Source organism: Aspergillus uvarum (assembly GCF_003184745.1).
Source record: "Aspergillus uvarum CBS 121591 unplaced genomic scaffold BO82scaffold_12, whole genome shotgun sequence".
Classification (NCBI taxonomy): Eukaryota; Fungi; Ascomycota; class Eurotiomycetes; order Eurotiales; family Aspergillaceae; genus Aspergillus; species Aspergillus uvarum.
This window is the reverse complement of record NW_020291309.1, coordinates 506639-525050: the sequence shown is the minus strand read 5'-3', so window position 1 is coordinate 525050 and position 18412 is coordinate 506639. Positions and strand designations below refer to the sequence as shown.

The following is an 18412-nucleotide window of genomic DNA, read 5'->3' as shown; positions in this document are numbered from 1 at the left end:
GATCTCATCGTAATTTATAGTCGGGACATTACATTGTATTCACGACACAGTTTGTCGGTAGCAATCAATAAAATATATCCTTTTCTGCATGATGATTAAATTCCTGAAAATGCTCCCTGCATGGCTCATGGTTACTGTACTGGGAGCTGTAGCTATTGCTGTTACGACTGCTAATGCTACTGCTCGCGAACCAAGTCAGAAACTGTTCCCCTGACACAGCACTATCCCGTCCAGGGCCTGATATATGCGAGTGATAGAGTCACTCGAGGTTATCCACATCCCACTACGGTGTACGGACCGGTAAAGAAACTATCCCGATACTCAGCACCCATCTCCCACCTAGCCAAACCAACGGGAACCGCCATCCAAACACCGATTCCAATCCTACGCCCGAATATCCCGATCAATGATCCTCGCAGCAGCCAAGCACTTCTCGTCCTGAAAACGCGGCGCAATCACCTGGATCGCGCAGGGCGCGCCGTCGACGGCATCGGGATGATCTGCATTGTCATGTCACCTTAGTCAAAATCTCAAGTATCGTCTGAACTGCACATGCAGTCACACGAAGCTCCAGCCAGCTAGCTGCGGGGAAGATAAGGGATCTAACGTACAACTCGGCTGCACGCCATCTTCGAGCACCATCGGGTCCGGATCGAGGGCCTTGGAGGCTTGGCCGTAGGGGAGAATGCAGGCGGGATACTATCCATATCCATACCGAACTCTCTTGTTAGCATATATTGATTCATTCGCTGCTTCCCTCCTTCACCGCACACAGCACCAAGGGAAATAAAAACATACGTCGACCAGATTCCACACGAGGGTGTACGGCGGCCACCCAAAGGTATCCCACTCGACGGCGGTGTTCTGGGCCCCCGGGGCGAGGACGACGTCCAAGTCGTTGGCGACGAATGTCTCGCGCCACGCGTCGCTGTATCTCCGGCGTTCCTTGTGGAGGGTGTTGATCAGTGTGAATGGGGAGACGACGGTCTCGTCCATCGGGACGGGGAAGGGGCCTGTGAACATTGGGGAACTGGCTTGCGCGACGGAGGGGACCGGGGGTTCGCCGCTGGGGGTGATGTGGTCTATGCTAGGGCTGTAGATGAAGTATTGGAAGCTGAGGCGGTTGGCGTGGGCGAGGTTGGTTGCGCGGGTTGCTGCGAGGGTTGTTGAGGGGGAGGGGGAGGATGCGGTGGCGTTGTCAGGGCTGAGGTAGACGATGCGATGGCCTTTCTTCTTCAGGGCGTCTATTGCGTTCTCTAGGGCGCGTTTCACCGGGGGATGGAGCGGGAAGTGGGCGCATTCGCCGAGGACACCGATTGTTAGTAGCTGCGGCTGCTGGTGGTTCATGGCCCGTGGCCGGGACCAAGGCGCTGCGGTGGCGGCACTGTCGTATCGCCAGGGGGATGCGTCCAGGACTGTGGACATGAACAGGTCCAGATCCTCGAAGGATTGAGCCAGTGGGCCGGCGGAGGGCGTAATGCCCGGCAGGCCCTCCATGGCGCCGCTGGCCTGGCCCGCGAACGGGATGCGGGCGGTGGTGGGCTTGAAGCCGTAGACGCCGCAGCAGAGCGCTGGGATGCGGATTGAGCCGGCGATGTCGGTGCCCACGCCGAGGATGGAGCCCCGGAGGGCGATGAGGGCACCCTCGCCGCCCGACGAGCCGCCAGCTGTGAGGTTCGTGTTGTGGGGGTTCAGGGTGCGGCCGTAGATGTTGTTGTCGGAGTCGCCGGTCTGGGATGGCCGTTAGCATGTCCTGTACTGTACGGTGCCATCGTAGCATGTTCATAATTCCAGACCCGAAGAGACGACGCACCAACTTTCCCCAGTAAGCAAAGAAGATGATAGGGCAAACCTCACCATCATAGTCTGCGGCACATTCGTCTTGACATACAACACCGCCCCCAGATCCAACAACATCTGCACCAACGCGGAGTTCTCCTTCGCCGGGCCATGTCCCAGGAACGACACATACCCGACACTGGTATCGACGCCCTCCACGCGGAAACTATCCTTGAGACTGACCGGCAACCCATGCAACGGACCGAAGACCCTGCCCTCCCGCGTCAAATAGTCATCCAGATACCTCGCTCGCTCGAGCGCTCGATCGAAGAAGTGCTCTGTCAGACAGGATGTCTATATTCCCGGGGACTATGAGTCTCTGTCCTGCGGCACTTGACTGGAGAAGCAAGTGGGGAGGGAGCTTGGAAACAGACCAATTGCTGCGCGACGGCGGCGCGCTTACAGAATGCGGTGGTCACGGCGACGGAGCTGACATCGCCCCAGGCGAGGCGCTGGAGTAACTGGCCCGCGGTGTAGTTCTCGGTGAGGTCGAGTTCCTCGGCGGTGAGGATGTTGCTTTTGGCGACGGCGTCGAAGGCCAGGAGGTGGCCGTTGGCGGGGAGGGAGGCGCGGAAGGCGTCGGTCAGGCGCCAGGCAGAGGGGATTTGCGAGTCGAGCTGCTTGCGCTTGTGGGCGACGATGACGCGCCAGTCTTGCGGGTCCGAGAGCTTCGTGACTGTCATGTTGATTGGACTTGCGATCGCGGAAGGATGATGGGATTAAGGGAGATTGTGTGGGCTCACCTTGGTCAGGGGGGGCCAATGGGGATGTTTATATACTTGGCTGGAATGAAAGGTTCCTCTCCGACTTCATCTGCCGCAAGGAAGAGGAGAAGAGAGGGGCTTATCGTGCGGTGCAGTGAGCAGAGACTGGTTACGACTGGTTACAGTATGTTAGTGCGTATACTAAGTACGATGTGCGTCCACTTGCCTATTTGGGATGCCTCGGCTGCTAGTGGGGTCTATGTTTGGTATCCTGAGGTATAATCATGTTGAAGCATGCTGCTCAATCCGACGTCTCATTCAGTAGGCTTCATCACCACATCGTCGGGCCTCACGCCCCCAAAGTTCGTCAAATAGTACGCATCAATGACAATCCGATCCTCGACGCAAATCATGACCCCAACACAGACCAGCCCATTCAACCAGTTATACCTCCCGGGTCCCGCCTCGATCCTCAAATGCGAGAAGAACTCCACATCATCCTGGGAGACCGTCACCGGCGGACGGGACCGCGGATCCTCCGCCACCTGCCGCGCATACGCCGTCCCCGGCCCCGGACGGTAGAGGCCATGGGCCTGGATGTATAGGTAGTGGCCGTCATCGGTCTTGGCCGTGTAGCGCGCATCGAGGGTGATGGACTGCATGCAGCGTTTTGATCAGACCTCGAACTCGAGAGGCACGGCAATTTGAAGCGTTCTGGGGGAGGCTCACATGCGTCCCTTCAAGCATGGTGGACCAGTCCGCTCCGCCCAAGGGTAGGACGGTCCCTGAAAGCCCCCCCGGCCCCTTGAAGGTGCCGCCGACGATGTTCGCGATACTCCGGATGACGCCTGCCCCGTGCGGGGCGCCGAGGTTGATCTCGTCTTTGTCGATGTCGCATTCGAGGCGGTAGAGGTATGTCAGGCCCGGGCGGCGCATGGGCGGGGTCTCCGGGTAGAAGGCGTTGCCGGGCGAGGGGTTGTCGGGGGTCGAGTTCATCGTGCTGCTGCGTCGGAAGGGATTTGTTTGATAGGAATGATCACTCAATTGCTGTTGTTCACCGTTCAGTCCAATTGAACCGAGTACAAGAGAACCGCGGCACAGCCATGATTTATCTGCTTTTCGCGTTGGAACTGAGAATGGAAGCTGGACGCGACTGGTGTTGTTCATGTAGTAGATCTAGTTGCTGGACCCCGCACAGCGAACGGTACCTGCGGGGAAATGCTTATCGCCACTTCCTGATACGGCAGGTCGACCCTTCTTCATTTCAACTTCTGTTATCAACTGTCAGTCTTCGGCGCGCGAGGAACCCGAACTCGACACTGAGATCGAGTGTACCTTACCTGATAGTAACCTGAATGCTCTGATTAGCCGAACTCTCCGATGTCTCAGATGGCCTGTCATACCTCCTGCAGGAACACTCGTGAATCGAAGTGCTCTCTCCGTAGTATATTTAAGCCAAACCGTCCGCAAGTCCATTCCAGTCGCCAAACGCTACCGTATCATCATCGCTATACGCAGATTCCTCGTCGACCTAGAAGTAAAGACATCAGTCATGGCTTTCGTTCAAGCCGCATTCTCCGACCCGAGAGTCCCCCTCCACGACCGACAAGAAGCCCTGAACCGCGTATTCGCCGACCCAGGCCTTCCAGCACCTGGCGGCATGCCTTCCTTCTGGCTCAGAGACCCCCCATTCTCTGAGCTCGCAAGCTTGCAATCCGCAGAGCTCGCGACAGAAGCGGAGGTTGTGATCATTGGCTCCGGGATTACGGGCGCCTCTATCGCTGGGACCCTATTGTCGAACGCATTTGGCAACAGAAATCAGGAAGCAAGGCCGTCCGTCGTCATTCTCGATAGCCGCGAGGTCTGCCACGGCGCGACGGGCCGGAATGGTGGGCATATCCTCGAGACCGCGGAGGAATTCAGCTATTTCGAAGAAACGTATGGGGTGGATACGGCGATCCGAACCATGAAATTCCGCCTCGCACACCTGGCGGAGCTGCTTCGCGTGGCAGACGAATACGGGCTCAGCGAGGTTGCCCAGGCCCGGAAAGTCCAGTTCCTGAGCGTCCATTTTGATGACGAGAAGTGGGTGGAAACGGTGCGGTCGATCCGGCGACTCAAGGAGTGCATGCCTGCCGAGACGGTGGAATGGAAGATTTTCGAGAAAAGCGAGATTTTGAAGGTCAGTTTGTTTCCCAACTTTCGTCGTATTCGAGGAAGAGTTTAAGGATGCGTGTGATTCCACGAGGTTCAAACACTTACAGTAAGATAGGAGTTCTGTCTGGCCCCAGACGCTCGAGGTGTCATCGCCGGGCCCGCCGGCGCCATGTGGCCGTATCGCTTCGTCACGGGCCTCCTGGCTCGTCTACGCGATCAGCATCCCAAGGACCTCCGGATTGAGACCAAGACACCCGTAACAGCTATTCGCGAGAACGTGACAGCCACAGACTCGCCCGCACTGCGATACTCCGTCATCACGCCGAGGGGAACGATCCGGGCACGTCATGTCATCCACTGCACGAATGCGCATGTCGGTCACTTGGTGCCGGGACTGCGCGGCCGCATCTACCCCATCCAAGGAACAATGACGGCGCAGAACCCAGGGCGCAGCTTCCGACCACAGGGAACCGAGCACTCCTGGCTGTTCAACTATGAGCATGGCTTTGATTACCTGACGCAGTTGCCCTCTTGGGGGAAGACATCCAACAAGATGATGCTGGGAGGGGGTTTTGGGCAGCATGCAGATCGAGGGATCTTGGCTCTGGGAGTCGCTTCAGATAACGAGGGAGTCCCACCGTATACGCTGGACCATTTGAAGAAAACGCCCAAGAAGGCGTTCGATCACGAAGATTGGGGCGAGTGGAGCGCTGATCGGGATGTTGACACGGCGTGGACGGGTAACATGGGCTTCAGCGCAGATGGATACCCGTGGATCGGCAAGCTCCCGCATTCTGCATCTGGCCGTGGGGAAGCAGTGGAGGGAGGGGGAGGCCATGGGGCCGAATGGTTGTCGTGTGCGTTCTCGGGCGAAGGCATGGTGCAGGCGTGGCTGTGTGGGAAAGCAGTAGGTATGATGGTGTTGGCCCATGATGGACGATTAGCTGGAGAGGTGGATCTTTCATGGGTGCCTGATCAGATGTTCGTGACTGAGGAGCGGATCGAGAAATCGGTCCTGCCACGGGTGGTGGTCACCAATCGTCGCTCATCTCAACTGTGAGGGAGTATTTGTAGTGAAAAGGATCAGCAACGTAGGTGAGGTTGAAGTGGCAGAAGGGTGGATAGGGCGGATGTCTTGCTTTGTCAAAAGTACCAAGAATGGAAAGTACTGCAATGCCAACGTCTTAGGTCCATTACACGATTAAGAACGAACACAAAAAGAGAGGAAGGTATTTTAGTGCTACATAGCAACATCGCAAGAATCTGTGCTCATGACCCAGGACAAATGCATCCATCAACAAGAACCTTCTAAAGTCTCTATCCATCCAAATATCCATTTTCAAGGATTTCCTGCTCCGCCTTTCCTGATATTATCATACTGTGAAACAGGGTACTCCAACTGATTCTCAGTCTTATCCAGAACATTGATACCCCCAAGATTATCGACCAACTTCATTCAGAATGTGTTAGCCCCTATCCATTCTCAAAAAAAAAAAAAAAAAAGGCAAAGCTCACCGTGACAATCAAGCTCTCCTGACCCTTCCGATCCCCCGACGTTTCCCAGAACATGCCGCCGCCCAGACACTTGTTCTTGATGTACTCGGCCTTCAGCTTCACGATATTGGGGGTATCGTAGCTGACCATCGTCTTGCGGGCGGCATCGTACGAGAAGCTGGCGCCGAGGTCGTTGAGCTCGGTCACGCTGGCCCCGGGCTGCGGGAGGGCCTTGTAGTCCCAGATGCCGTTCTCGTAGCTCCCGCCGCCGACGCCGTTGAAGGGCTTGCCGGGCCCGTCGGTGTTGGCGAAGGAGCGGCCATAAATGGGCATGCCCAGGTTGATCTTGTGCGGGGGCACGCCGGCGGCCGTGTACGCGTTGATCGCTTGGTCCGTGTTGAAGGGGGTGGAGGCCGGGTTGTTGGCCGCCGGGAACAGGCTGGACGCGTGGCCGGCGACGGTGCCCCAGCTGCCGGCGTAGTCGTAGGCCATCAGGTTCCAGAAGTCGAGCTGCGCGTCCATGCTGGCGAGGTGGAGGACGTTGTAGTTTGAGGGGCCTGCGGTGGGGTTCAGTTTTGGGGCCGGTGGGCCGGTTAGAGGACAAGGGAAAGAGAGGACGTACCCGCTGGAGAGGCAACGCTCAGCAGGAAGTGTTTGCCTTTACCATGTTCCCGGCCGTATTTGTCAAGTTCCTTGTGTGCAGGATAGATGGTCAGCCATAAGACGAATACACCAATGAAATCATCATCAAGCACGTACCATGCGAAGCTCACGCAGAAGCAGAACCATATCATTAGCCTGGCCGTCATTTGCAGGATACTGCCGTGTATAGATCAGTATCGGATATCATCTCCAGACATCCAGCCTGCAGAGAGATAGACATTGACACACTTACCTCCCAATCAATATCCAACCCATCAAACCCCACATCCCCCATCAACTTGACCGCCGTCGACGCAAGCTTCTTGCGGCCCTGCTCCGTGCTCGCCGGCGTGGCAAAGTTCCCCGAGTACGTCCACCCGCCGATCGACAGCATGACCTTCATGCGGCGGTTCTTCTTCTTCAAGAGGAAGAGCTGCTTGGTACACCCGTAGGCATTGTTGCCGACATCGTTCCACGAGTCGCCCGGGTAGTGCTTCTGGACATCGGACCAGGAATCGGTGAGGTAGACCTCCCCGTCGGCACGGATGTTGGCAAAGGCGTAGAGAACGTGGGTGAGATTCTCGGCTGCAATGTCCTGCGGATTGTGGTTTCTGGCATAGATTGCCTGTCTCCCCCCCAGAGGGTGTTAGTGGTTCAGAATAACTCAGTGTTTTGATTGGCGGTATTATAGATGGGGTAGCTCACCCAGTTCACAAAGTATGCAACCGACTTGTAGCTCGGGGGCTGGGAGCAGTTGACAGGCTTGGGCAAACCCTTCTGACCCTGCGGAAGTTGTGGCGCGACTCCAGAAGGAAGGGCAGCGCCGTGGATCATCAGCCCACCCGTGGCGAATAGAAAAGGAATGATGGTTCTCATCGTGAGAAAAGGAGTGATCAGTAAAGAGAGAAAGAATGGTGTTGATAGAGAAAGGAGGGACACGAAGATTGAAGCTGGTAGGCGAGATCAAGGAGAGGATAGGTTGTTATGAAAGAGAGGGACAAAGACACGAGAGAAGAAGAGGAGGGAAGAAGGAATGATCACATCTGTAGATGACGCAGAGAGGGTTGATAAAATCTCTGACCGCATTATATAGTCACCACCGACTTTGAGTCAACCTCATCTTCGTCCGTCCCGTATATCTCGCCTCGACGGGACGAAAGTGAAAGTGTCAGCCCAGCAGCAGTGGAATCAAACGTGCATGCGACTTGTTACACCTCGCCCGTTTGTTATCTCTGGGCCATGCATCATCCTACCCACCCCCAGCAGGTTCTGTCACAGAGTCGATCCATCTTTTGGGCCCCATGATGGGTCGAGACCACCGTCCCTGATCACAACCGCCAACGGACGAGGTAGGAGTCACTGTACTTGAAGTACCCATACTGTCTCACAGGGCTGACTTGGCCTCACGTGTGCCTCGATCTCTGACAGAGTCAATCCCAGCAGATGCTCGCAATCCGACCAATTCGGTTGGGACAAGTCCCATGATGCAAGGGCCGCGAGAGAAGCAAATATCAGGCATAAGTGAAGAAGGTTTCCCCACGGATGTGTGAATGTATCATGCGCTGTAAGCCATCCGAGTCACCGCTGATGGGTGGAGGGGCTTGTACGACCTCCTTCACCCTGACGGGGATATCGATGGGAATAGCCTCAGATGGAGGCCTGAACAGGTAAGTAGCCCCGAGTCCCGACTCGGCTGTCGTTGACATGTGCTCCTTACCGCTGAAGAACATTCACCGCTGTACTCGGCACCCAGAAAGTACGAGAGATGTATCAAGTCTAAGCAGGTCATAAGCAGTTCATTAAAGTCCAAAACTCTATTTAATAGTCATGATATTAATTAAAGCTATTCAGCATTACCTAGCCAAGTCAAATAATCCCAAGTCAAACTTTTTTTTCCAGTCGTAGATAGCAAAGGCTAAATCAGGCAATTGGGTATATTGCAAATGAAACGAATGAAAAGAGAAAATCAACCATAACGCCTTTCATCGTAGTTAGTGTTTCAAATGCACCTTGCAGGTGAGATCGCATCAATGGATTCGCATATTAGCAGGCCGCTCTCATACGCCCCGGGTTTACAGTGGTCGAGGGGGGAAGGATCCTTGAACGGTCTGGAAGTAGATGGGCGGTGCGCACGGCCGTGTACTCGGGAGGTGTAACTTCAGGCTCCGAGATCCAACGGGGTGCGATGCTGCGAGGACTGAAGAACTCGGCATTGACCTCCTCCTGCGTGATCTCGACGACGGTGTTTTTCGGTCGAGCGTCCGCTTGCGGCTGACATGTCAGCTGGATCGGGATCTTCAAGGATGTCGTCGGCGTCAAGATGTTCGCGTTGGGGGTGTGATAAGAGAGACTGAGCTCCAGGCTGTAGATGCGGGCGACGAGGCAGGAGTGAAATGTGGGCACAAAAGTCTTCGACTTGGGTAACGTGATTGGTACGACCACTGAAGCTGTGTAGAAGGTGTTTCCGGAGAAGGAAGCGGACGGCCCCGGTAGAGACTCCGTCGAGGACGTCGAGTGCATGGAGTCGCGGCGCGGGGCGTCTGCACTCGTGTGCTTGGTCCACTGCGCCGAGGCTACACACATGGTCGATAGTGGCACAGCTTCTGTAAACATTCCTCGACCAACCTGCGCCCACGTTCGGATAGACGAAGTCGAAGGGTAATCGCCCCACGGCTCCGCACTATAGAACGTTGTCGCTCGCAGTCGACTCCACACTGTCCCCAGACGTGGAGGTTCTTCATTTCCGAGTGGGTCAAACCGAAGGTGCACGGTTGCCACAGTGCTAACGATGCTCGTGTCATCGTTACTGGTCGGATTCAACTGTATAGGTTTCGGTTGCGATGCAGCGACAACGATGCGTCCCTGCTTTCCCCTCATGAAGCCACGCTTGACGTCTTTCTCCTTGCGCACGCAGTACAGGGTCTCGTCATCCGGAATGTTGAGAGGAGGCTCTTCGTCCACCATAGGCACAACCCGGACTTTCTTGCCAATCGAAGCGAGGGTATCGATTGAACCGTTCTGACTGACGGGGTTTCTCTGCAGAGTTGCGCGAACGATATATGAGATCCGGCACATATCAGGAGTCAGGTCGTCAAGAAGCGATTTACCGTCACTGGCGAGCATGGGGTCCCCAAAGGTGGGCGGAAGCATGGTGTGCGATTGCTCGACGTGGATATTGGTTTTCGGATGGCTGCAGACATGAGGCAGTAGGCGTTGCGGGACCACGAATACAAACGGAAAGTCATAAGTGCGTCCGGCCTCGAGGATGCGTGGAGTCGGATATGCTGCATCCTCAATGGGCTGCCGAAGTCGTAGGAAGGTCTGATAAGCGCCCGTTCGGCCAGGCATCGATTGTCGCTCCACTGAGGTTCGCGAGGTGCCTAGGGAACAATCAGAACCAATTGTGGTCTCCTGATGTAGTGTTTATTGTACCTTCAAATGTAATCTCCAACTCATCGAAACGAGTGTCATGGTCCACGGTAACTGTCACTGTGCCCTTGATGGTGTCTCCAGTGGTGTACACATTGACCAGACCGTCGTGTTGACCATCCAGGTCGATGTTGACCTTAGGGCGGGGGCGAACCGAGAAGCGCCCGACAGAGCTGGAGCTCCGCGACACGCTCGAGGCACTCGTCATCGCTGTTTGTTGATGAAAGTCGATCAATGTTGGACTTGTCGAACACGGAAGGTAAGAAAAAAGATATTGCTCACTAACGAGCAATTGGTGAATATGAAATGACCGCCAACCAGTTTAGCCTGACCGGGGGGGGGTGTTTGGATGTTATTGTTGATCGTCGGAAGTATAAGTCAAGTATGAGTAGTTCGGATCAGGAGTCAAGAAGAAGCAACACAGGAAAAAATAAGGTGAGATGCAGGGACTTTTTATTCCCGGCCAGTCAGTCACTCAACGGCAGTCAATGGTGACACAAACAAGAGTTAGTAGGGACAATGATGAGGAAAACGCGAATCCCAAATAACCCCCAGTCCCCCCAAAGGTACCATATATGGGATTCCAGGGAGAAAATCGGCAACGGGCAAGTATGTAGGGATGGGGTGACGGGGAGTTGCGATTGAGTAATAGAAAAGGTACAGTGGAGATCGTTCACTCCACTATTTCTTGTAGATGTCCGTGGTTTTCCGTTCTGATACTACTACTGAGTATCAAACAATAAAAAAGTCCCTGAGTGAAGATTTTCAAGGTTCGATTGCAATGAATGATATGAAATTCAACCACCAAGGTTCCTGTCCTGGGTCTGTGGTTTTAATACCTACTCTACCGATTCTCCCTCGAGACCCTCAATCCTTTTACCTCCCCAGAATGAGTCACGCAAGAGAGCTGATAAATCCAAGGCAATAAAGCGAAAGCGAAAGCGGAAAAAGAAAAAAGAAAAATGCACGTGCGATCTTCAATTCATTTGTCTGTTTGTTCAATTCATTCAAGTTCCATTCATTCATTTCGACAGTTTTCTCCCAATACTTGCCATTCTGGACTAGCGCACCCCATATCCCGCTGGGAAGAGATTCGCATTCTGTGGTCGGGACGGGCTTTAGCTTTGCATGAGGAATGGACCCTCCACTCCTACTCCTAGTTGGTTGTCGCGCGCGCCCTTTGCTGACATCGCTCAGGCGAACAATTGAGGAAAAGCGTCACGCCCTACGGAACAAGCAGTGCGCCCCCTCGTATGGGTGTGTGGGTTGTACTCTGTATGTCCGCGGGAAAAGGCCCGAGTTGGTGATGATGATGACGCAGCTAGGCCCATGGCCAGCACTGTCCAGAACACACACCCACACACTCCCCTTCTGATGTCCTGACGGACGCTCGAGCATCACGTCTGTGGTGATGTTGATGATCTCTCTTTTACGGCTTCCCTCTCCCGGCGCTACTATCGGCTGTCTCGTGTCCGACAAAGACGGATGATCGACTCGATTGCTTTGTGTGCGAACACGAAACTCAGATGCTCAGTTAACCATGGAGAACATTATTAATCACGGATGCAGTCCCAGCGGTCTGGACATGGACCCTCGATTTGATGGAGGCTTGGAAGAAAACAAACGATCACGAGGAACACATCGGGATTTCCTCACCATCCTGATTGATCAGAGAGAAGAACCGGTGCCCACATCCTCCCCCCCCCCCTTCTTCAGAATCTAAGCCCAAACTAGGGCTGAATTTGCGAACAAGAAGGAGTCATCCCGCAATTGCTAGCCGATGTCTGACGTCCATGAGTCGATACTCCACGCCTTCATCGTCAAATTCACGCCCTTGCAATGACATGACATGCATGCGCAAGCCACAAGGGCGTTGTTCGCTTGATCTGTTTGCCGATGACGGAGCATTTGACGCGGTCTCATTGGTGGCCTCTGCCGGGTCAAGGCACTTTCTCAGGCTTTTCCTGAAAGAGAAGGAAGAAGGAGAAAACTGCGTAAGAAATCCTGGTTCGGTTCACGCTCCTCCATCTTGCTCGGGCTACACAACAACAGAAAGATATATCAATCGATTGCACCATTGTATAGAATGGTCGAACCACAGGCGGTATCTTGACATTATATTATCCTTTGCTGTTATGTTATCCGGACCCAGACGAAGGTAACCGCCCCGGAGTTCCCACCTTGTCCAGACTCCAGACCAGGGCCCCCCCCCGTCGGGCGCTCCAGTTCTATCCGCCCTTAGCCGAGATTCAAGCACGTCTTTTCTACTTTTCCTCGCGCTTTTGGATCTTCTTCTCCGCCTGAGCCCAGCCTCCTCGCGTGTTTCCCGACCGAAACCACTCGCATACAGTCGGCCCGGTCAAGTTCCCCGGCCCTGCTGGACGGCCAGTTCCCGATACCGATGGGCCTTGGCCCGTCGGAACCGCTTCCCGTAGATTACCATCACCACTAGCATCAGATTTACCCCGAGACTAATAAATCCAACGGTGATGAACATCTTGGTTAGTCCATAGGTCTCCATCCACGGACTGATCGCGAATGGAATCCCAATGCTGAAGACGTTGCGCATGAAGGCCACGCCAGTGAAGGCATCTCCCGTGAGCTAGATCATGCATTAGCTGCACTTAGCACTTTCGCTAGAATGGATTGAAGATGGTGTCTTACCAACACATGGCTGTCAATGACTAGTGTCAAGCATGCGTCGCTAATACTGCCTAGGCCAAAGCCGAACAATGCCCCACCGATGCTGGGGTAGATCCAATGCATACCCTGGACGAACCACACGTCAGTGAGGAAGGTTGCTTTCAACTCAAAAACACAGATCACTCACTCGGTCCAGGGTCACGCCGAACATTATCAGCCCACCACACAGTGCGATTGCTGGCAGGTGGAGGATATAGAGCCGCATCTCCGGCTCAAAATAGCCTCTATTACGTCGAGCAAAATATCGAAGCGATCGGTCTCCGAGATACCCTCCGTAGAACGACCCAATTAAGTTCCCAATGAATGGTCCAATGCTCATGAAGCCGACTTGTTCCGGGTTAAAGAGGTAGGGTGGGAGCGGGAGGACAAGAGAAAGAACGGTTGACACGATCGTGAGCCACATGACGCCACACGCATACTGCAGGCCACAGCAAAGCACAGCAGGGAACGTAAAAAGGATCTCAAAAGGCCGATAGTAATAAGGCCAAATAGGTTCCGGTGTGTAGGTCGCAAGAGCTAGTCTTTGCCGCCAGGTCTTCATTGGGACACTCAAGTCGATCTCAACACGCTCAGCACTGGGAGCTTCAGTTTGAGGAATGATGTATTCCGCAATGGTCGACTTGCTATCTCCCTTGGTGCTAGAAGTTGGCACCACCCGAGGTTCATCGATAGATTCCTGCGAGTCGTGAACTCCATCTATCACCACTGTATACTTTGTCTCTTCGTAGAAGAACATGAACAGTACAAAGATGATGGTATTACAGATGCCAAGCGTACGGTATGACATCCTCCAGCCTTGGTGGGTCGCCTGCACACCGGCAGCCATGGGAGTTAAGAAGCTCTTACTAGACGTCAGCTGCAGTACTCAAAGTCGAGGCTCGATAATCAAAGGCTTACACCAATCATCACCATCGTCATATACAATGCATTTATTGTACCGCGGTGATGCACAAAGAAGATGTCCGCAATCTGATGACGTTAGCGCAGCACCATTTCGGAAACAAGAACACGCACAGTGATTTGGGCAATAGCCTCATTAGTCGCCCCAGCCAAGCCCTGGATGAGGTTTGTGGCATAGAGCTCAGAGAGACTCTTCATCTCTGCCGTCCAGAAGGCAGTTACAAGCATCAGTGCGGTGGAGATCAGGTAAATGGGCCGACGCCCATATTTCTTTGCCAGGGGGATGAACATGATGCAGCCCATAGACAGGCCAACTGAGTTGACCGACGAGGATCGATTCAGTTGGGTATATGTGACATTCAAGTCAACCACCATCAGTTGCCAGAAGATGAGCTGAATCGAAAGCCTACAGGTAAAAATGTCAGCCATGAGCTCCAATCCCTGTTAATCGGTTCCCAACTCACGCAGTGAAAATGAGACAGGTAACTGCCAGTATTAGAGTGACGTTCACAGCTTTGCGCGCGGTACTCCAATTCTTTCTCGTTCCACGCATGTCAGCGCATTCTCTTTGTCTTTCGAAGAAGGGTGTTTTTACCAGAGGCTCATTGGGATCGCTTGAAGGGACCGGGCTGAGGAGGATCACTTGTTGACCTTGAGTCTCATCCTCATTCTCTGTATCTCGCTGTCAGTTTCTTGGCTGCTATCATCGAAGAGGAAAGTCTTGCCCTTGACGAAGAGGAAAGTGCCTGGTGGTAGGTCATCTTCCACTCGATCCTGAGATACCGAGCCGTGGCCTGCCATCAATGTTTGCCCAGGGCAAAGGGAGACGAATGAATTGTGAGGAAGTATTTACAGAAAGGCTGTTGATGATGGCTTCCATGATCAGGCTCGAAGTATGCCTTGAGCGAGATGATATATAGTCGCCCGCGCAGACTCACGCGTTCGGTGGCGTAAGGAGTTCCCGACATTCCATTCCACGCGTCACTTGCTAGAAGCCGTAAACCCTATCATGATAGATGATGGCGATGGAGATTACGAGTGCAGTGGAATTGAGTACGAAATGCGGGGAAACCGAGTGTTTGGTGTTTAGACCAGGCACTGATAGATAAGAAACCGCCTCAATCCATCCTGAGGAGTTGATCAAATCCCAACGAGGAAATGCAGAGCGGGTCGGGGGGTCGACCTGCCAACAAGGGAATAGCTCGGGCTACCTAGTATGAAGGCGCTTTGCTACCTTAGATATAGCATTACGCAAAACCATTCAGTCTGAGCATAACGGGTTTTTTCATTTGTTTTTCATGCCGAACGCATTGTTGTAAACTTGGAGATGATTCAAAGCCGATCCAGAGAAGGAAGGTAGACACCTTGCCACCAACATTTAGCGTGTTATAATGCGGGTGGTATAGGCTGACAAGCGACCTGACTTGTAGTTATCTAAGGTTAAATCAAGTTCATCCTTGCCATGAGATGATAAAGAGGCGGTTCATTCGTGATGACCGAGAGCCAGTAGCACCCTGGTCTCTTATCGGATGTGAATTTTGGTTCCCAATACCTAAGCAGATGGCTTCAACTCCCCGTTTGGATTTTCTTCGAGTTTATGATGGTCTGGTCACTTGCTTAAAACATTTGCTGAACTACTGCGACTGACCCTTTTGAGTCGAATAGATCTTCGTTCAGTCAGCGCAGTCGCACACACAATCAGCCTCTCGTTCTCGAATGACCCGTTAATCCGGTGGCTACGACCTGCTGCTGCTCCATGGATAAGGCGGCATACGAGCACATTCAATTGGCAATATCGTCGGGTACAACGGTTCATCTCTGAGGGCCTTGTTTTTCAATCGGCTCCAGTATATCAGATTGCACATTTGTTTCCACCAAATCGAGGAGTGTCAGATAGTTCAGCCTCGATCAAGAAGATACCGCACTGTCATGATGAAAATGATGCTGGCGTAGCTATTATGCTATATCCGCCTTCAAGGCAATCGAGATGGACAATCGGGAGGCTCATTTTAAGTGTAAAGGTTTGGTTTCTGGATCTGGTAAGCCCAGTCACAGACGATGGGGCAAATATGATGGTCGGTACCTGCTCTCCCCCATTGAAGAACAATAGGTTTCTGATCCTGATATTTGCTGATGCGACCGCACCACAGCGCGTGGAAAAGCTTATGAAGTCTCATGACACCTCGCTCAACACCATCGAAAAAAAATATGGTGTAAATGATCTGTGGTATCTTGAAGTATTGGCTGTCCATCCTTCTCTCCAAGGCCGAGGATTAGGCAGCATGGCGATGCAGTGGGTTCTGGACCGTGTTCAGGATTCGCCGATCTTCCTAGAGTGCACAGCGGAGCAAAATGTGAAGTTTTATGAGAGGCTAGGTTTTGAGGTTGTTGAAGAAGTGGATTTGACCGATGAAACAGACATCGCCAAAGTTTGGCTCATGCTTCGACAGACACAGAAACTTAGTTCCTAAGTGTGGTTATCCTGTATGCTCCTGATCAATACAACGCAATCTCCAACCCTCGCACATAAGCAAGTTCATGTATACTCGTTTGCTGAGGGCCAGATATCCACCATTCCTCGAGGATTTCCAACAAGATCTGCAAGAACCGTTCATTCCCAGGCGGATCATGGAGGTTGTCACCCCAGCCTTTGATCAAGGCTTTCAAAAATGGCCTTGCGTTCATGACATGGGACTCCAATGAAGCAACAGCCAGAGGATAGAAGACTGCATTTAAAAGCAAAGTACTCGTTCCTTCAGGCTCCTTTGCTGCTCTGAAGATTGCATCCAAATTACTGAAAATGCGCAGCACAAGCACCTCTGTGGTAGGAAGAGCACGTAGCCGGAGCCCTCTCTCATGAGAGTTATCTGGCTGCGTCATGGTCATATCATCAAATCGGTGCAAGCGACGATGTCTCACAGCCAGAATTCCCGCCGATCTATAAGCTTCCCACAGCTGGCATTGTAGCAACGTGCCCTGAGCACCAGGCCAATTCCAGAATTCTTCTTCGTTGGCCTCTCGCGTGCCAATACAGGAGAAAATGTCGAGCAAAGTCCTTGGAAGGCCGCTTACTAGCTCGACATCGTGACCTAGCTCTGAATTTATTGCAGTGGGATCTTTGCGTTTTCGGCAGTGGTTTCTCCAAAAACCAAGAGAGGGGTTTCGGCGACCAATGGTAAAAGTAGGAAGATCCATCACTCCCATTACCTCGAAAAGATGTGTGCGAAATGTACTATTTTCGGATTGAAGGGTTTGAAACCCTTGCGATTGAATGATACTGTACATACCTCGAAGGTGCATCGTCCAGGGTGTGCCACGCAAAACCTGATTGATTTAGTATCGTTGCGGATGGAGACAGGGGGTTAACAAGGACATGAGCGCACCCCAACGCTGCAGAGAAGAAGCCCGGCTGCAAATGTACCATCTGGCAAGTATGACGCACTGTGTGCCAATTCGGATCGAAAATGATTCAGCGCCGCGTCGTAATACTCGAAGAATCGAGGCCCAATGTCGTCGCATATTGAAACTTGGAGGGCCAGGCAGATGAAGTATAAAGCATCGGATTGCCGACAAAGCGTGGGTAATTGCGCTCCCAGTAAACTGGTATGGTCATCGGCGGTTGTTGAGTGGAGAGTGTTTACACCTGAAGTAAGGACTGCACAAGACTTAATCTTCCATCATCGTAGACAGAGACAGGGGTCAAAGGGGACATTTGCATACATTTCTGAAAGAGTACTTCGTCTTCTTCTGATCGCTGTCGTGATCCGGGGGACGTTAGTGGAGACAGGTCAGAAGAGAAATTAGTGCTAGCATCATAAGCTGCCCCAAACATGTTAGCAAGAGGTTAGTACTGTACATAGGTAGATGAAGAACACATGGGACACGGTACCTGCAATATTACTGCAAGGAGAGGAAGTAGTAACCCTTGTCTTCCCCACGTCGGCGATGAACGCATCTTCTTGCTGGGCTCGGCGCCTCTCACGACTAAGATCACGCCGCCGTCCTTTGCGCCTCGGAGGTACGGAGGTCTCGATTGGCTCTTCTGCCCCAGTGTAACGGCCTCGCGATGCAATCCCGGCTCCCCATCGCAGCCGGACCTCATATCCCTCACATTGAAGCCCGCGCTGAATGCAGGTTCGGCAGTTAGGCCTCGTCCTATCGCATTTGCGGCGTCGGGCCTTGCATGTCCAGCAGCCGTGATGAGATCGCTGACGAGGGGTCGACATTCCTGATCGGTGTCATGAAGTATACAGAGGTCAGTTAGACCAAGATGGGGGTCATGCTAGGCAGAAGCGGAAAATAAAGACCTGCTTAAAATGTGAACCCTTATCTGATAACGTGAACGTGGAGAGTATGGGTGAGTGAGTGAGGGGAAAGTCGGAAAGATAACAACGTGCCTGGCCGATAATCATCAGTCCCGAGTCTGGGGGTCAACTTGCTGTATTGGGTCTAGCTCAGCATCAGCCTTGTTTCCTTATGCTTTGCACGGAGAACTGTAGTTGTAAACAGCTTCATCCCACTGGGGGTTGCAAGTGACCCCTGAT

At 53.1% G+C, this 18412-nt stretch overlaps 8 protein-coding genes across 8 annotated transcripts; 2 read left to right on the top strand and 6 right to left on the bottom strand.

Moving 5' to 3' along the window:
- Positions 1-107: 107 nt before the first annotated feature.
- Positions 108-2522, bottom strand: gmdB (general amidase GmdB; the record flags this gene model as incomplete). The annotated part of the gene is made up of 5 exons (XM_025640614.1): positions 108-500; positions 612-699; positions 799-1731; positions 1858-2133; positions 2214-2522. 5 exons carry the CDS (start codon positions 2520-2522, stop codon positions 385-387), a joined length of 1722 nt encoding a protein of 573 aa, XP_025494473.1. The 3' UTR covers positions 108-384.
- Positions 2523-2786: 264 nt separating this feature from the next.
- On the bottom strand, positions 2787-3817 carry BO82DRAFT_352254 (DUF3237 domain-containing protein). Its single transcript, XM_025634637.1, has 2 exons — positions 3273-3817; positions 2787-3199 (listed from the first exon to the last, which is right to left on the bottom strand). The coding sequence occupies exons 1-2, from the start codon at positions 3537-3539 to the stop codon at positions 2858-2860; spliced, it is 609 nt and encodes a 202-aa protein (XP_025494472.1). The 5' UTR covers positions 3540-3817; the 3' UTR covers positions 2787-2857.
- Positions 3818-4025: 208 nt separating this feature from the next.
- BO82DRAFT_390359 (NAD(P)/FAD-dependent oxidoreductase) lies at positions 4026-5877 on the top strand. The gene is made up of 2 exons (XM_025638512.1): positions 4026-4725; positions 4816-5877. The coding sequence occupies exons 1-2, from the start codon at positions 4096-4098 to the stop codon at positions 5758-5760; spliced, it is 1575 nt and encodes a 524-aa protein (XP_025494471.1). The 5' UTR covers positions 4026-4095; the 3' UTR covers positions 5761-5877.
- A 162-nt stretch (positions 5878-6039) lies between these two features.
- BO82DRAFT_277893 (glycoside hydrolase family 18 protein) lies at positions 6040-7670 on the bottom strand (the record flags this gene model as incomplete). Its single annotated transcript, XM_025631204.1, has 6 exons — positions 6040-6150; positions 6216-6751; positions 6817-6886; positions 6954-7013; positions 7090-7461; positions 7542-7670. 6 exons carry the CDS (start codon positions 7668-7670, stop codon positions 6040-6042), a joined length of 1278 nt encoding a protein of 425 aa, XP_025494470.1.
- Positions 7671-8879: 1209 nt separating this feature from the next.
- Positions 8880-10473, bottom strand: BO82DRAFT_277607 (arrestin (or S-antigen), N-terminal domain protein; the record flags this gene model as incomplete). Its single annotated transcript, XM_025631197.1, has 2 exons — positions 8880-10216; positions 10269-10473. The coding sequence occupies 2 exons, from the start codon at positions 10471-10473 to the stop codon at positions 8880-8882; spliced, it is 1542 nt and encodes a 513-aa protein (XP_025494469.1).
- A 2151-nt stretch (positions 10474-12624) lies between these two features.
- On the bottom strand, positions 12625-14669 carry BO82DRAFT_372687 (putative MFS transporter; the record flags this gene model as incomplete). Its single annotated transcript, XM_025637329.1, has 8 exons — positions 12625-12867; positions 12930-13034; positions 13096-13809; positions 13866-13937; positions 13983-14274; positions 14333-14403; positions 14464-14538; positions 14601-14669. The coding sequence occupies 8 exons, from the start codon at positions 14667-14669 to the stop codon at positions 12625-12627; spliced, it is 1641 nt and encodes a 546-aa protein (XP_025494468.1).
- Positions 14670-15532: 863 nt separating this feature from the next.
- Positions 15533-16339, top strand: BO82DRAFT_277967 (GNAT family N-acetyltransferase; the record flags this gene model as incomplete). Its single annotated transcript, XM_025631208.1, has 2 exons — positions 15533-15943; positions 16019-16339. Coding segments are annotated over 2 exons (732 nt in total), but the record flags the coding sequence as incomplete, so codon positions are not given.
- Positions 16103-18232, bottom strand: BO82DRAFT_330400 (Zn(II)2Cys6 transcription factor). Its single transcript, XM_025633091.1, has 4 exons — positions 17758-18232; positions 17589-17687; positions 17252-17523; positions 16103-17192 (listed from the first exon to the last, which is right to left on the bottom strand). The coding sequence occupies exons 1-4, from the start codon at positions 18092-18094 to the stop codon at positions 16365-16367; spliced, it is 1536 nt and encodes a 511-aa protein (XP_025494466.1). The 5' UTR covers positions 18095-18232; the 3' UTR covers positions 16103-16364.
- Positions 18233-18412: the final 180 nt, after the last annotated feature.

Excerpts from the sequence above, each read along its gene's own strand:
- BO82DRAFT_352254 (XM_025634637.1), bottom strand. The coding sequence starts at position 3,539 with ATGAACTCGACCCCCGACAACCCCTCGCCCGGCAACGCCTTCTACCCG. Across the intron at positions 3,200-3,272 it reads CCATGCTTGAAGGGACGCAT|TCCATCACCCTCGATGCGCG; the intron begins GTGAGCCTCCCC and ends CGCTGCATGCAG.
- BO82DRAFT_390359 (XM_025638512.1), top strand. The coding sequence starts at position 4,096 with ATGGCTTTCGTTCAAGCCGCATTCTCCGACCCGAGAGTCCCCCTCCAC. Across the intron at positions 4,726-4,815 it reads AGAAAAGCGAGATTTTGAAG|GAGTTCTGTCTGGCCCCAGA; the intron begins GTCAGTTTGTTT and ends ACAGTAAGATAG.
- BO82DRAFT_330400 (XM_025633091.1), bottom strand. The coding sequence starts at position 18,094 with ATGTCGACCCCTCGTCAGCGATCTCATCACGGCTGCTGGACATGCAAG. Across the intron at positions 17,524-17,588 it reads CGAAGTACTCTTTCAGAAAT|TCCTTACTTCAGGTGTAAAC; the intron begins GTATGCAAATGT and ends AGTCTTGTGCAG. Across the intron at positions 17,193-17,251 it reads TTCTTCTCTGCAGCGTTGGG|GTTTTGCGTGGCACACCCTG; the intron begins GTGCGCTCATGT and ends TAAATCAATCAG.